Source organism: Chrysochloris asiatica, unplaced genomic scaffold, assembly GCF_000296735.1.
Source record: "Chrysochloris asiatica unplaced genomic scaffold, ChrAsi1.0 scaffold00090, whole genome shotgun sequence".
Classification (NCBI taxonomy): Eukaryota; Metazoa; Chordata; class Mammalia; order Afrosoricida; family Chrysochloridae; genus Chrysochloris; species Chrysochloris asiatica.
Genome location: NW_006408608.1, coordinates 4,734,157 through 4,746,604, shown reverse-complemented (window position 1 = coordinate 4,746,604; position 12,448 = coordinate 4,734,157). Strand labels below are relative to the sequence as shown.

Here is a 12,448-nt window from a genome sequence, read left to right as displayed (position 1 = left end):
TTCTGTCTTCTGTCAGGAGCTGTCAATGGTCTCTCATTCAGAGTGATCCCAAGTTACTCTCTGTAGAGCTTCCAAGGTTGTAAACCTTTATGGGAGCAGACTTCCACAAAGCAGCTGGTAGGTTTGAACTGCCCGGCTCTTGGTTAGAAGCTGAGTGCTTAATCATTGGGACTCCCACTCAACAATGGTAGGTTTTTTGTTTTTCAAGGGGGTTGGGGCTAGATTTGAAGTCATCCTTACAGTGAAGTGGGTCAGGCTTCCATGCATGGGCCTTGATACTGATGATGCCTTCTGCCCAGGTGGAGACAGATTACTGCCTGCTGCTGGCTCTGCCCTGTGGCCGTGACCAAGAGGATGTTGTGGACCAGACCGAGTCCCTGAAGGCCGCCTTCATCACCTACCTGCAGGCCAAGCAGGCGGCGGGGATCATCAACGTCCCTAACCCTGGCTCTAACCAGGTCAGTATGGTTCCTCCCTCTGCTTGTGCCCACATACAATGGGGGGGTGGGTGGGAAACCGACTGCTACTTTCTCTCTGTACTGGGCCCCTTGAAGGACAAAGGTAGGATAGCACCTTTGTGTGTATGGGGGTGGGGGTGATATGAAGACAAGACCACTCTATTTGTCTCTCTCCTTCTCCAGCCCGCCTATGTGCTGCAGATCTTCCCGCCCTGTGAGTTCTCTGAGAGTCACCTGTCTCGTCTGGCCCCTGACCTCCTTGCCAGCATCTCCAACATTTCTCCTCACCTCATGATTGTCATTGCTTCCGTCGTGTGAGCCACTGAATGGTCACCACCTCGGTGTCGTTTCCCGAGGTGCTGCAGCAAAAAATAAACACAGGATAACTCAGCCTAGTGGAGAAGTGGCTGCCGAAGGGGACAAACTCCACTGCCCGATGGCCAGCCTCCCGCCCTCCTGCCTGGCTCCCGTCCGCCAGACCTCTGGGCAGCGGTGCTGCTATCTTGTATGTTTACACGATGCTTTAGCCCAAGGACAGACCACCAATGGATGGACCTGCAGACACCTTGGGGCTGGGGAACAGGGCAGTGGAATTAGGGGTTTTTTTGTTTTGTTTTAAGAAACAAGAAAATGGAACTGCCTTTGCACTAAATTAGTGACTTAGACTCCTGGACCTTTGCACAGTGAAGACCGGCTGTGACACTCTGGATGTTTGGTGTGCATGAACACACATCGCAGACTCATGCAGGGCTTCAAACTTCTGCTGGAACCTTGGGGTCAAGGAACATTTCATTGGGTTTTCTGGTCCCTGCTCCCTCCCATGCTCATTTGGATGTCACCTTTCTTAATTCTCTACGACCACCATCTCTGATTCACTTGGATGTACAGTTTACACTTGAAAAGAGCAAACAGAAGGATAGCTTAACTTTCTCTTGGTGGGATGTGCAGAACTTGGGGTGTGTGTGTATATATAAATATATAATATATATAAATATATATAATACTGACTTAAAAAAATCAGATTTCCCCAACATACATTTTTTTTAATCTGTGCCAAAAATGTGTTTTCAGAGAAAATCTTATTTTCATACTCAGACTTTGTATTGTCACTCATTTGTATAAGTGCGCTTCGTGCCAGCACGGGCCCGCCCTGCGATGTGGAAGTGTCGCCCAGCACCTGTAAAACGACTGGCTGATCTCCTCTCCCTTGTCCCGGATGACTGAACCCCCCACCCCAACCCAGCCTCACCCCACTTCCTAACACTTATTAATTTATGAAACTGGTTTTCTCAGCGCAGTTTTGTTTTGTGTGTCCATTGGATTACAAACTTTATTAAAAAATACAAAACATCAAGTGTGAATGTGATTGTCACTTGGGTGAGAGGACTGTGGGGCCTTGACTTGTGGGACAGCTAGTCCTCATCCCTGTCTCTCTCCCACATCTGCCATTTATTTCATCAGTCTTCCCTGAGCATCAGTTTGATCTTACACAAGGACATTTTCCACCAACAATGCAGACTATAAACTTTTTTTTTTTTTTTTTTTTTAGTGTTGTGGTGTGAATGATGTGTGATCTTAGCAAATGCTGAAGGCACTTTAAACTCATTACATCTAGTGCAAGCTTTGGTTTGTCTCTTGCCCTTCCCTTCTCCCCAAGCAGTGGGCAGGAGGACATGGGCGAGACTTCCCTTCAGCCTGAGCAAGCTGGGAAGGTGGGTGGGTAGAAAACCTGGGCACTACAAAGAGGTCTCATAGTTATCCAATGGGGCTCCCACGAATAGATGCACTTTTGGCCTGGGGGAGGGGGTGAGGATAAAAGAGGGGCAGCCCTACTGGCCAGTCCTAGGAGCCATGCTATGGTCCCTGCCTCCCCTTAGAGCTCTGAACTGGAGACACCACTGACTGAAGGCAAGTAAATGCTTCCAAAGGTTTGCATTGACTTGCTCTTCATGCCCAGGACAGCCTTACAGAAGCATAGCAGCCCTTCTACTTCCCAAGCCCAAGAGCCTAGGGGCCTTGCTCTGCCCCCTTCTGAGTGTGGCACAAGTGGCCTTGGGGCTGGGCTCGTTCTGGGTTGCCTGGGTCCTCTCAAGCTTTGTCCGCCAGCTTTCCAGCCCCTCTGGGCTGACGTGGGGCGAGGTACTAAAACTGGTGAAACATCTCAGGGCACGTAGAGCCTTGGTCTCTCTCGCTCCCAAGGTGCAACACCCAAACTCAGCAGAGCAGTCAGCTGGATTCTAGACAGGCCTGCAGAGGAAGAAGAGCATGCCTGCCCCAAGAAGCAGATCTACTGGCTGGTCCCTGAGGGGCATCAGCTAGAGCTGCCAGCTCCCCCACCACCACCACCACCCACAGGGAGCTCTAGGCAGCATTAGAAAATAATCACATTTATTCTCTAGGGAGTAGGGCCACCCCCTCAGTTCTGGAGTGCCATCCGTATTTAAATAGTCAGTCAGAAGGAGGGGCTCACTCAGCTGGTGGTGGACATTCGGGGGCTGTGGACGGGGTCTCTGACAGGGCAGGCGGGCCCTCAGCCCCATCCCGAGGGCGGAAGAGTAGCTCCCCTGCCTGCAGCACCTGCCCTGCCGGCCATGTGCTGCCTGGGCCGTACTGCTGGTAGAAGTCCGTGTCTGCCTGGAACATGACCAGGGCCTGGGCTGTGTGGATCCGTACATGCTGGGCCAAGCTGTTGGCGTCGAGGAACTTCTCCCCACAGGAGTCACAGGCGTAGAGAATCTGGGTGTTGGGGTCTGTGGGAGGTGGGGGCTACAGTCAGACGGGGAAGCCCCTGGGCCCCACCAGCTCGCACACCTCGCCCAGGCTGTCCCTCTCACCTGCCTCCTGAACTTGCTTCACAGCTTTGGTGATCTCGGCTTTCAGGGCTTCCGTCTCGTCAGCTGTCACTGCAGCCCCTACCGGTACCACTACAGGCAGAGTTGACAGGGCCTAAAGCCAGAGCCCCCCACCCCACCCAGGGGCCAGTGACCTGTGTTCATCCTTCACCGCCCCCAGCCTGCACCGCACCTGTGAGCTGAGTGACGGCCGTTGCTGCCAGCGCCTCGGTGGCCAGTGTGACCATGTCATCAACCGTGACCACGCTGACCTCGCCACCATCCTCTGGCTCCAGGATTTTGATGCCTGCTTTGCCCTGGTGCACGGTCTTCACGTGGGAACGCAGGTTGTCCACCCGGTTGAAGCCACGACCACACTTGTCACAGAGATAAGGCTTTTCCCCTGATAAGAAAGCAAGCTGGTTTGGCCGTTTGGAGTCTGGGACCCAGGGATAGAGTGTGCAGGTCCTCAGCATCCCCAGCAACTCTGCCTGTCCCAGAAGGAAACAGTGCAGGGGCGGCCTCCAGGGACACCTCCCCAGTCCTCATGAGAACTCAACTGCCTTCAGTGCCACCTACAACCAGAGCCAGCAGCCCAGGCAGGGACCTGAGGGGACTCCTCTCCCCTGAGCTGGGAATCTGCTCACCAGTGTGGATGATGATGTGCTTGGACAGGTCCCCGACATTAACGAAGGCTTTGCTGCAAACACTGCACTTGTGGGGACGGATGTTGTCGTGGTGGCGAATGTGATTGGCCAGCTGGCTGGACTGGACAAATCTGCAGGGTGGGAGAGAGTGGGACTCGCATTGAACTGCTTGTGATGGTACCCAGAACAAGAGTTGCTGAGCTCGTCTTCCAGGATGGAAAGGGCCCCCCAGACCTAAGTGTGGTGCTTGGGCAGCAGTCTGCCAGCTCCCCACCAAGCCCTCAGCTGTCTCCGACCCCCTTCACAGGGCAGGGTGGGGGCAGGACCTCTTCCCGCAGCGTTCGCAGACGTAGGGCTTCTCGCCAGTGTGCTGGCGCACGTGGGCAATGAGGGAGCTGGCCTGGGTGAAAGCTTTGCCGCACATCACACACTGGCATGGCTTCTCGCCTGGGGACATGGGCAGGAGAAGGTGTTGGCCCATGCTCCTTGTCCCCTGCATGCCCAGCCTAGTCCACCACCAGGCTCGCTCACCCACCCGTGTGGATCCGGACATGTCGCTGCAGTGCTCCTGGGTCTGCAAACTGCCGCTGGCAGTGGATACAGACATAGGGTTTCTCCCCACTGTGGATCCGAAGGTGCCGCTTGAGGTTCCCTGTGTGAGACACGGCAAGGTCCTATATGGGGAACCCTGAGGGCTGGGAGGGAGGCGGGCAGCCAGGCAGCCCTGGACCTACCTGAGGTGGTGAACTGCTTCCCACACTCTCGGCATTTGAGGGGCCCATCCGCGATGTGGATCTTCAGGTGAGCCTTCAGATTCCCCACCTGTGCTAAGACAGCGCTTGGCTTCAGGCCCCTCTTCAGCCCCACCCACCAGCCAACAATCAATGCCCAGTCCTCCCAGGGGCCTGTGCATGGCTCTCTCATCTTGAGACCTGCAGAATGTTCCAGGCTCCCACAGAGACTATAAAACCAGCCTCCTTCCAGTTCTTTCTGGCTTAGCTGCACCCTGACTCAATCTGGCCTCCTGGCTCCCTCAGCACCATGGCCCTGGCCCAAATGCCTCCTGGAGCCTCAGTGCCCCTCCCTGTGTGGAGAGGACCCCAGACCTGGTTGAACTTCTTGTCACAGTGCGGGCATTTGTGTTCCTTGTCGGTGTCGTGGGTCTCCAGGTGGCGCATCTTGGAGGTGGGGTCAGAGAAAGAACGGCCACAGTAGTCACACTGGTAGGGCTTCTCGCCGCTGTGCACCAGCTGGTGGCGCTTGAGGTTGCCGGAGGTGGTAAAGAGCTTGCCGCAGTCCTCGCAGCGGTAGCGGGCCTCGCCTGAGTGCCGCTTCTTGTGCAGGTTCAGCAGGCTGATGAGCCGGTAGCTCTTGCCACACTCCTCACAGCCGTATGGCTTCAGGGGGCTGCATGGGCAGAAGGTGGAGAGAGAGGGGAGTCACTGGGTCTCAGACCCAGGGAGCAGCGGGGGAAGGCACCAGGCAGCAGGCTGTGTGCTGTACCTGTGCGTCTTCTCGTGGGCCTTGCATGCGGCTGGGTCGGAGAAAGCCTTGCTGCACTCCTGGCACGAGAAGGGCTTCTCGCCCGTGTGGATGCGGATGTGCCGCTTGAAGTTCCCCGTGTGCGTGAACTCCTTCCCGCAGTCCTACAGGGCGCAGCAGGAAGGGGCGTGAGGGGACTGCTGGTGGAAGACAGGGACAGGGAAGGCCAGCAGCACACCGCACCTCACACTTGTGGATGACGGAGCCGTAGGCCTTAGACTCGGTGCGGTCGCCGTAGGTGCCTGAGCGTAGGCTCCGGGCCTCCACGCTGAGCTCCTGGCCTGAGTCCGTGCCCCCTGACTCCTCATGATCCTCGCCATTCTCCAGCTGGGCTCCCTCTTCCTTGACTGCAGCTGACCCGGCGCCCTCTGTCTCTGGCTCATCTTCGCCTTTCCTGGCTGGTTCCACCTCTACAGAGAGCAGGGCTCTAGGAGCCGGGGCCACAGGGCTGCAGGGAGCTCGGAGCTCAGCCCCAGACCAGCGCCAGGCCAGGACTAGAAGGACAAATAAATGTTCCTGCACTTGCCAGGGAGGCCAGAAGAATCTGGTGGCAGCTGGATACATGTTCCCTGGGGCCTTGGTCCATGGGGGTGGGGGTGGGGGGTGGGTGCTCAGAGCTTGGACGCATCAGCAGCTCTTTTGTGCTAAAGGGGACCAAGGGCCAAACTATACAACCAAGAATTGATCTCAAAAAACGAGCAAAGGAGCTCTATTCTGTCTAAATGCTACTATGAGGGGGCTCGGAGTGGGATTGGCTGGGACGGAGAGGGAGTGGGGTGTGGTCTGGAAAGTACCTTGCTCAGAGCTCTCCGACAGGGCGGGTTCAGCCTCGGCAGCAGCCATGCCACTAGTGGGGTCTGGCTTGAGTTCCACAGACGGTGGCTCCCGGGGGGCATCTGCCTTCTCTGTCTGCTCTGCCCCTGGGATGGGAGAGGGCAGACAGGTGGGGTTGGGACCCTCTGTGGTAGAAGGTGGGGAGCTACAAGTCAGCTAGTGGTGTCCCTGACTAGAACAGACACACCAGAACCAACACCAGAGCCTTTCCGGGTTACCTGAGCTCAAGAAAATATGTTCAAACCCACCAGCCGCTTCTCTAAAACCCTACACTAGGTCGCTATGAGCTGGAACTTAACAATAACAATTAACATGACCCTACATCTCAGCCCCCAGGACCTTCCTGGGGAAGCCCCTCAGCTCCCTCTGCCAGAGCCCCCGGCTGCTGGGAGGAGCAGGCGGTCAGTCAGGCCTTCAGCATCACCACTCACCACTGGCCGCACTCACGGCCTGACCACCTCGCTCCTCCTTGGGTTCTCTGCCCGAGCCTGCTGATGGGCTGCTTCCCGCTTGCTCCAGCACACTCAGCTTGGTGGCAGCAGCCTTCTCCTCCTTGGCTCTCTTGTCCCCTCCTGGAGATGGAACAGGATAGACCTGCCATTTCCCATCAAGTGCCCATCAGAGAGTGCTGACTCTTCCAGGCCCTGCCCCTGGGGAGACACTGAACCAGCTGGGCACTGGGAGTACATCATGGAGCACTGGTAGGCCTCTGACACGAGATGCTGCCATGTTTCTCTGGGAGTCACAGCCCAGGAATCTACCTGAGGAGATGACAGAGCAGCAGGGAGGGTTCAGGGAGGAGAGAGCTCCAGGAGGTACAAACACTAGGTGTGAGAGCTAACTCCCAGGGCACAGAGGAAACCGGTGAAAGGCGGAAGGGGCAGGTAAAAGGAACCCTGAGCTGTACTGTGGCCAGATGGGAAACAGATCCAGACGGGGGCCATCAAGAGGCAGAGGCAGAACCCTATTAAAGGCCGAGGTCTCCAGCCATTAGCTCAGTAGCAGCCAGCCAACCTATCATCTTACCTTCCGTGGTCACGGCCATCATGTTTTCCCCAGGACTGGCGGCTGGCTCAGCGAGGGACTTGAGGGTGTGGCAGGCTGTGATAATGTCCTGCATTTGGAGGAAGCTGGCCACAGCCAGCACATCATCCACGTTCTCGGGGCTCAGGCTCAGCTTGGCTGTGTACATGAACTCCAACACCTGGCCCAGGCCTGCCAATGACACAGCCGGCCATTACAGACCTGCTCGGCTGGCCACCATTCTCCTAATCCTGTGCTGGGGCTCTCAGCCCAATGACTGAAAGGACCCCGTACCCAACCACAGCCACATCACAACCTCGGACTCTCTACCCCAAGTGTATGCTCTACAACTCTCTTACCAGGTGACTCACCTGACCTCTTTGGTCCTCAGTTTCTGTATCTATAAAATGGGGCCATCTCCCCTTGCCCTGACCATCTCATGACATGTCACACCATTCTGAGCTGTTGTTAAACGCCTAGAAGTCAGTTTTGATTCACAGTGAGCCTATACAGGGTTTCTGAGGAGCAGCTGGTGGGTCTGAATCACTGACCATGTGGTCAGTGCTTATCCTACAGCACCACACCAGGGCTCTTAAGTTGGGCAGCTGAAACCCAAGACTGGCTCCTTCCTAATTTACCAGGCCTAACTGACACCATCACTCACACACATGTGCATGCACACAGGCTGACCCTGGTCAGCGCCACCATCACCCCATTACCCCTGGTTAGCACTGGGGAAGGGGGCTTAGGACTAACTCAGTCAAGGGAGTTTGTTCGAAGTCTACTCTACTCTGGAGTTCTACCCTTACAGCCTCCACCCGTCAAAACAAGATCCAAAAAGGTGGTGGCAGTTTAGTACCCCATGGATCTTGGCCTGAGGCCTGATCCCTCCCAGATCTTGACACAGGAGCCATGTCCGGAGGGTCTTGCATGGCCCCAGGACCCAGCCACAGCCTCCGGCCTCAGCAAGAAGGCCCTGGGCCCACCCGGGGTACCTGCCGCGTTACTGATGTCCAGGTGCACCACATCCTTCTGGTCCACAAAGAGCATCTTGAAGTACTCGCTGCAGGCAGCCAGCACCGCTTTATGGGCCTTAAAGTCAACGCCGTCCACCACGAAGGTGCAGTCACATAGGAGCCCCAACTGCCGTTGCTGGTTCAGCTGCTCCAGGACGTGCTGGCTATGCTGGGGGAAATCCATGGCTGGGGAAGCCAGAGAGCTGCATGTTAGCCGAGAGGAGGGGTGCCAGCCAGCCTCACCAGTCAGCCTCGGGCTTCCCAGAGGAAGGAATGCGCAGGAGATGGGAGAATTCAATCAAGGGTTTCACTGGGCAGGAAAATTCTCAAAATGTTAGGAGGGGCCAACACCAAACAGTCGCCTTTGTGTCTTGCCAGGTAATGAGATTGAAAAGTCAAAACACAACCAGACACACATGGTCAATTTACTATTTTAAAAAAAGAAAAAATTGTACACAGGGCATAATCTTAAAACAAAGAACACATTTGGCTTATGAAAACTCATGTTTTCTTATGCTTCTCACTTGATTGTGGACAGGTGGGAGAGAGGAGGTTTAGGAAGACATCAGGGCAGTTTCCCTCACCTGGGTCCCTCTCCCACAATGTCTCCAAAGCTCTATGGCCTAGGCCCTCTGGCAGACCACCTGCTCTCCCCTAGCTGAATCATGGGCTCAGAGAACCACAACAGAAAACTGGGGAGTCTGCTCTGACCACAGTCCCAGGAGAAACAAAGAACTCTGGCCCTGACCCCAAGAGCTGCTGGCCCTGCTGCAGTTTCTCAGTCCAGACCCCATATCATATGGTCTGGAGTGAAAATGCTCCAGAAGATTCCTGGGTGTCCTCCAACAGCCCTGGCTAAAAAAGTCACAGCGCTCCTGCCCCCACCCCAGAACAGTCCTTCTAGGGAAAATAAGCAAGTCTTTCTAGAAAGAACCAATTTCAGGATAAAAATCAGCCCCATTCTCCAAGGCCACATTACATGGGTTCCACATGGCCCAGGACTGGTTTCTCTTCCAGAGAGAGTCTCTGAAAGCCAGTCAGCCTCTTTCCAGAGGCCGGATCTGCTGAGTCCCCTAAGCTGCTTCCGGGCAGAGTGGGACACTTGGGAGCTCCCAGCTCCCAATGCAGCAGTTCCCCGAGACTCTGGCCATTTCCCCCTGTTACATCAGCCTCAGAGGGGTGAGTCACCCCTCTGCACACGGTGACCATGTATGGGTGTCTGGCTGGGTGAGCTGCAGAGAAGGCCACGCCCCTGCGCACGTGGCTTTGCCAGCTCACATCAGCTTTGACGGATGTAAAGTCCACCCACTCTAAAGTGGGACATGTGTTTGCTGAGCTAGGGGAAGAAACTGAGTAGGCAGGCTGGGATCCCTCAAGTAAGGGGACTTTCTTCTTCTGGAAACCTGGACACATCTTGTGCCCCTCCCCGGGTCCCCAGGACTCAGCTCTGGTCCCACCCTCAACACACAAGTTCCTACACAAGCTTCTGGGCTCTGTCAGCTGCAATCTAGAAATGCCTGTAGTGTATATGGGGACGAGCAAGAGGCCAGCCCTGAAGAGGGGAGGCCCTTGGTGTCTGCAGAGCAATGCACTCTATTCTGGAGCCTTGACCCCCAGGCGTTCACCTGTAGGTAAAAGCTGCTACCAACACACACCACCTGAGCAAGGGGTCTTCAAATCAAGCCCACAGCTGTCTTTTCTCTATGGTGTGTAGACTCGGGGCAGAGGTTTGTGTGTGAGTAGGGGCAGCCCCTGGGTACACATACCCACAGCTGTCTTTTCTCTGTGGTAGGTAGACTTGGGGCAGAAGTTTCTGTGTGGGTAGGTGCAGCCCCTGGGTACACATACCACCAGCCACCCTCCATAACCACAACCTGGCATGCAGAAAGGAAGCACCTCCCCCTCTGCCCTTGGTGGACAAGTCAGGGCGGAACCCACAAGTCAGGTCCAAACTCTTCCCCCCTGGCAGTGGGCCTGGGTCCCTCCCCCTCACCAGGTGCCGCCTGGAAGCTGAGCTGGATGGGGTGTCTCCAGGCTCTACAGCAACTAGGCTAGACCCAGGAAGAGATGTGTCTGCAGGGAGGGTAACCATGTAAATGGGATGGACAGGGCCTGCCGGGGACTAGCTGCTTGTCTAGGCGCCATAGCTGCACTGAGCCTCATGTTATCACCCACCCCTGAGCCTCCAGGCCCACACAGACAAGTGCCCACTGGTCCTATTCAGCAGCTTGAAGGAAGACTGGTAAAGGTCCTTGGGATCCATGGATGGTGCCCCAGTACCACAAGTCCCCGCCACACACAGGAGAGAATGGCCGTGTGCCCACAAGTAACATTCCCCACCCAGTGCTAACCACACTCTTCTGATGCAAGACAGTGGCAGCTGCCCAGAACCATGCTCCTCCCTAAATGGGGTGCATTTACTGCTCTTGGGGGTGGCCTCCAAGGTTGTCCCAACATAGGAAGCAGCAAAAGATGAAAGAAGGAAAGATGAGGCAAAGAAAGAAAAGACAGCCAGATTTCCTGGTGAAGCAGGGGCTGAAACTAAGACTCTCTCCAGTACCAGTCTTGTGATCAGCACCCCGGTGGGAATGTGGCCTGCATGCTAAATGGTATCACCCACACACACACACACTGGCCTATGCTGCGGCGTTTACTATGGCACTGCCCACACCCCAGAGGGCCACTGATTGGTGTTAGGACTCTCACCTCCACCGCTGGCTGTCTGTGAAGAGTTTACCCAACAGCAGCCAGGCCGTGCCCAGGCCACTTGTGAGAGCTACTCTGTCATCTCAGAGGATGACAGCATTCCTGTGTCTCTTGTCTCGTTGGAACCCAGGCAGGATCTGGCTTGCTTAAAAGGTACAGAAGAGGTGAGGCCTGGGTGACACAGGGGGACGCATAGGTACTGGGGCAGGGAAGTGGAGCAGCCTGCCAGGTGCACTGTCTAGAGACTTTAGAAGAATAAAATCAAGGCACTAGTTATTCTGCATTTCATTACCCCAGGAATGCAGGCCATTCAAAACAGTGTCAGCAGTAAAATACTACTCCCACCAGACAGGGAGCTCTCACTGCCCACACCCTTGGTACAGGGTACCCTTCATGCCAGCACTGGTGTGGGGGAGGATCCCCTTGATTCATCTTGCTTTAAGGGGGATAAATGTGGATGCTAGCTAAAGCTTCTTCTAAGAAGGACTCTAAAAAAATGAGAATATGTAAATAGAACAAGACCACAGGGTTCATCCAGCCCAGGCTGGGTGTAGAAAATGAAGCCTGAAATGGGCATGTGACATGCCCAGGGCCCTGCAGCCAGAGTCTGAGCTTGCCTTCTGACACCTTTCCCAGGACAGCTCCAGCTGCTCACTTGTGACATTTCAGTGTCAGAGCTGGACTGCCCTTCAGATGGCAGAAGCACGACAGTACAATCTCAGGGAGGCTCCCTCAGTAGGGCTGGCTGCAGAACCAAGCCTTTTCATTGGTCCTCCAGCTCCAAAGCATCAGCAAACAGAATCCTGATATAAGAAATGTTTCTGCTTGTCAGGAAATCTACTCTGCTCAATTCAACAGAACCTGAACCGTGGACCTCCCCCAATAACGACAAAATGGAATTTATGAAGCCTTTTCAACATGCCAAGCAACCCAGTCAAGTCTGACTCACTCTCATCATCTAACAACTAACAACATAATCTAATCTGGGCAGCAAGTTCTGCATTGCTGTTTCCAAGATGCCCGGATTCAAAAGGCAGCTCAGCATCACAGGAGCAGCTGAGGAGAGGTTTGAATCCTGGCTCTGCTCTCTACAAAGCTTCTTCATTTGCAAAATGGGGCTAATGATAATTCTCTGATCCCTTGTGCCAATCTCAGACTCACAGACGCCCATGGCTGCTACAGTGGAGAAGTGAACTCCATCGGGCTTTCTTGGCTATAATCTTGATGGAAATGGATCACCACGCCTTCTTTTCTATGGTGCTGCTGGTGTGGGTTCAAACCACCACGCTACCAGTGGGTAGCAGAGTGCAAACTGTGTCACCCAGGGACTTTCCAGATCTGTTAACACAATGTCAATGAGTTGATTCTGACTCACGGTGACCCAAAGACAG

The 12,448-nt window shown here is 55.0% G+C and overlaps 2 protein-coding genes across 3 annotated transcripts in view; one reads left to right on the top strand and one right to left on the bottom strand.

Moving 5' to 3' along the window:
- SPEN (spen family transcriptional repressor) overlaps positions 1 to 776 on the top strand; it is a 146,591-nt gene extending 145,815 nt beyond the window's left edge. The window contains exons 14-15 of the mRNA XM_006866416.1: positions 300 to 458; positions 642 to 776. Coding sequence (XP_006866478.1) covers positions 300 to 458; positions 642 to 776 — 294 coding nt within the window. The remainder of the gene's footprint in view (positions 1 to 299; positions 459 to 641) is intronic.
- A 2,055-nt stretch (positions 777 to 2,831) lies between these two features.
- ZBTB17 (zinc finger and BTB domain containing 17) lies at positions 2,832 to 8,535 on the bottom strand. 2 transcript variants are annotated; one of them, XM_006866356.1, is made up of 14 exons: positions 8,331 to 8,535; positions 7,339 to 7,527; positions 6,744 to 6,884; positions 6,273 to 6,398; positions 5,662 to 5,903; positions 5,440 to 5,582; positions 5,043 to 5,343; positions 4,671 to 4,758; positions 4,472 to 4,588; positions 4,263 to 4,383; positions 3,937 to 4,067; positions 3,483 to 3,692; positions 3,293 to 3,382; positions 2,832 to 3,208 (listed from the first exon to the last, which is right to left on the bottom strand). In XM_006866356.1, exons 1-14 carry the CDS (start codon positions 8,533 to 8,535, stop codon positions 2,925 to 2,927), a joined length of 2,388 nt encoding a protein of 795 aa, XP_006866418.1. In that variant the 3' UTR covers positions 2,832 to 2,924. The 2 variants fall into 2 exon arrangements, with proteins under 2 accessions (XP_006866418.1, XP_006866417.1); XM_006866355.1 differs by having other exon boundaries at positions 2,925 to 3,208; positions 3,293 to 3,404; positions 3,478 to 3,692.
- Positions 8,536 to 12,448: the final 3,913 nt, after the last annotated feature.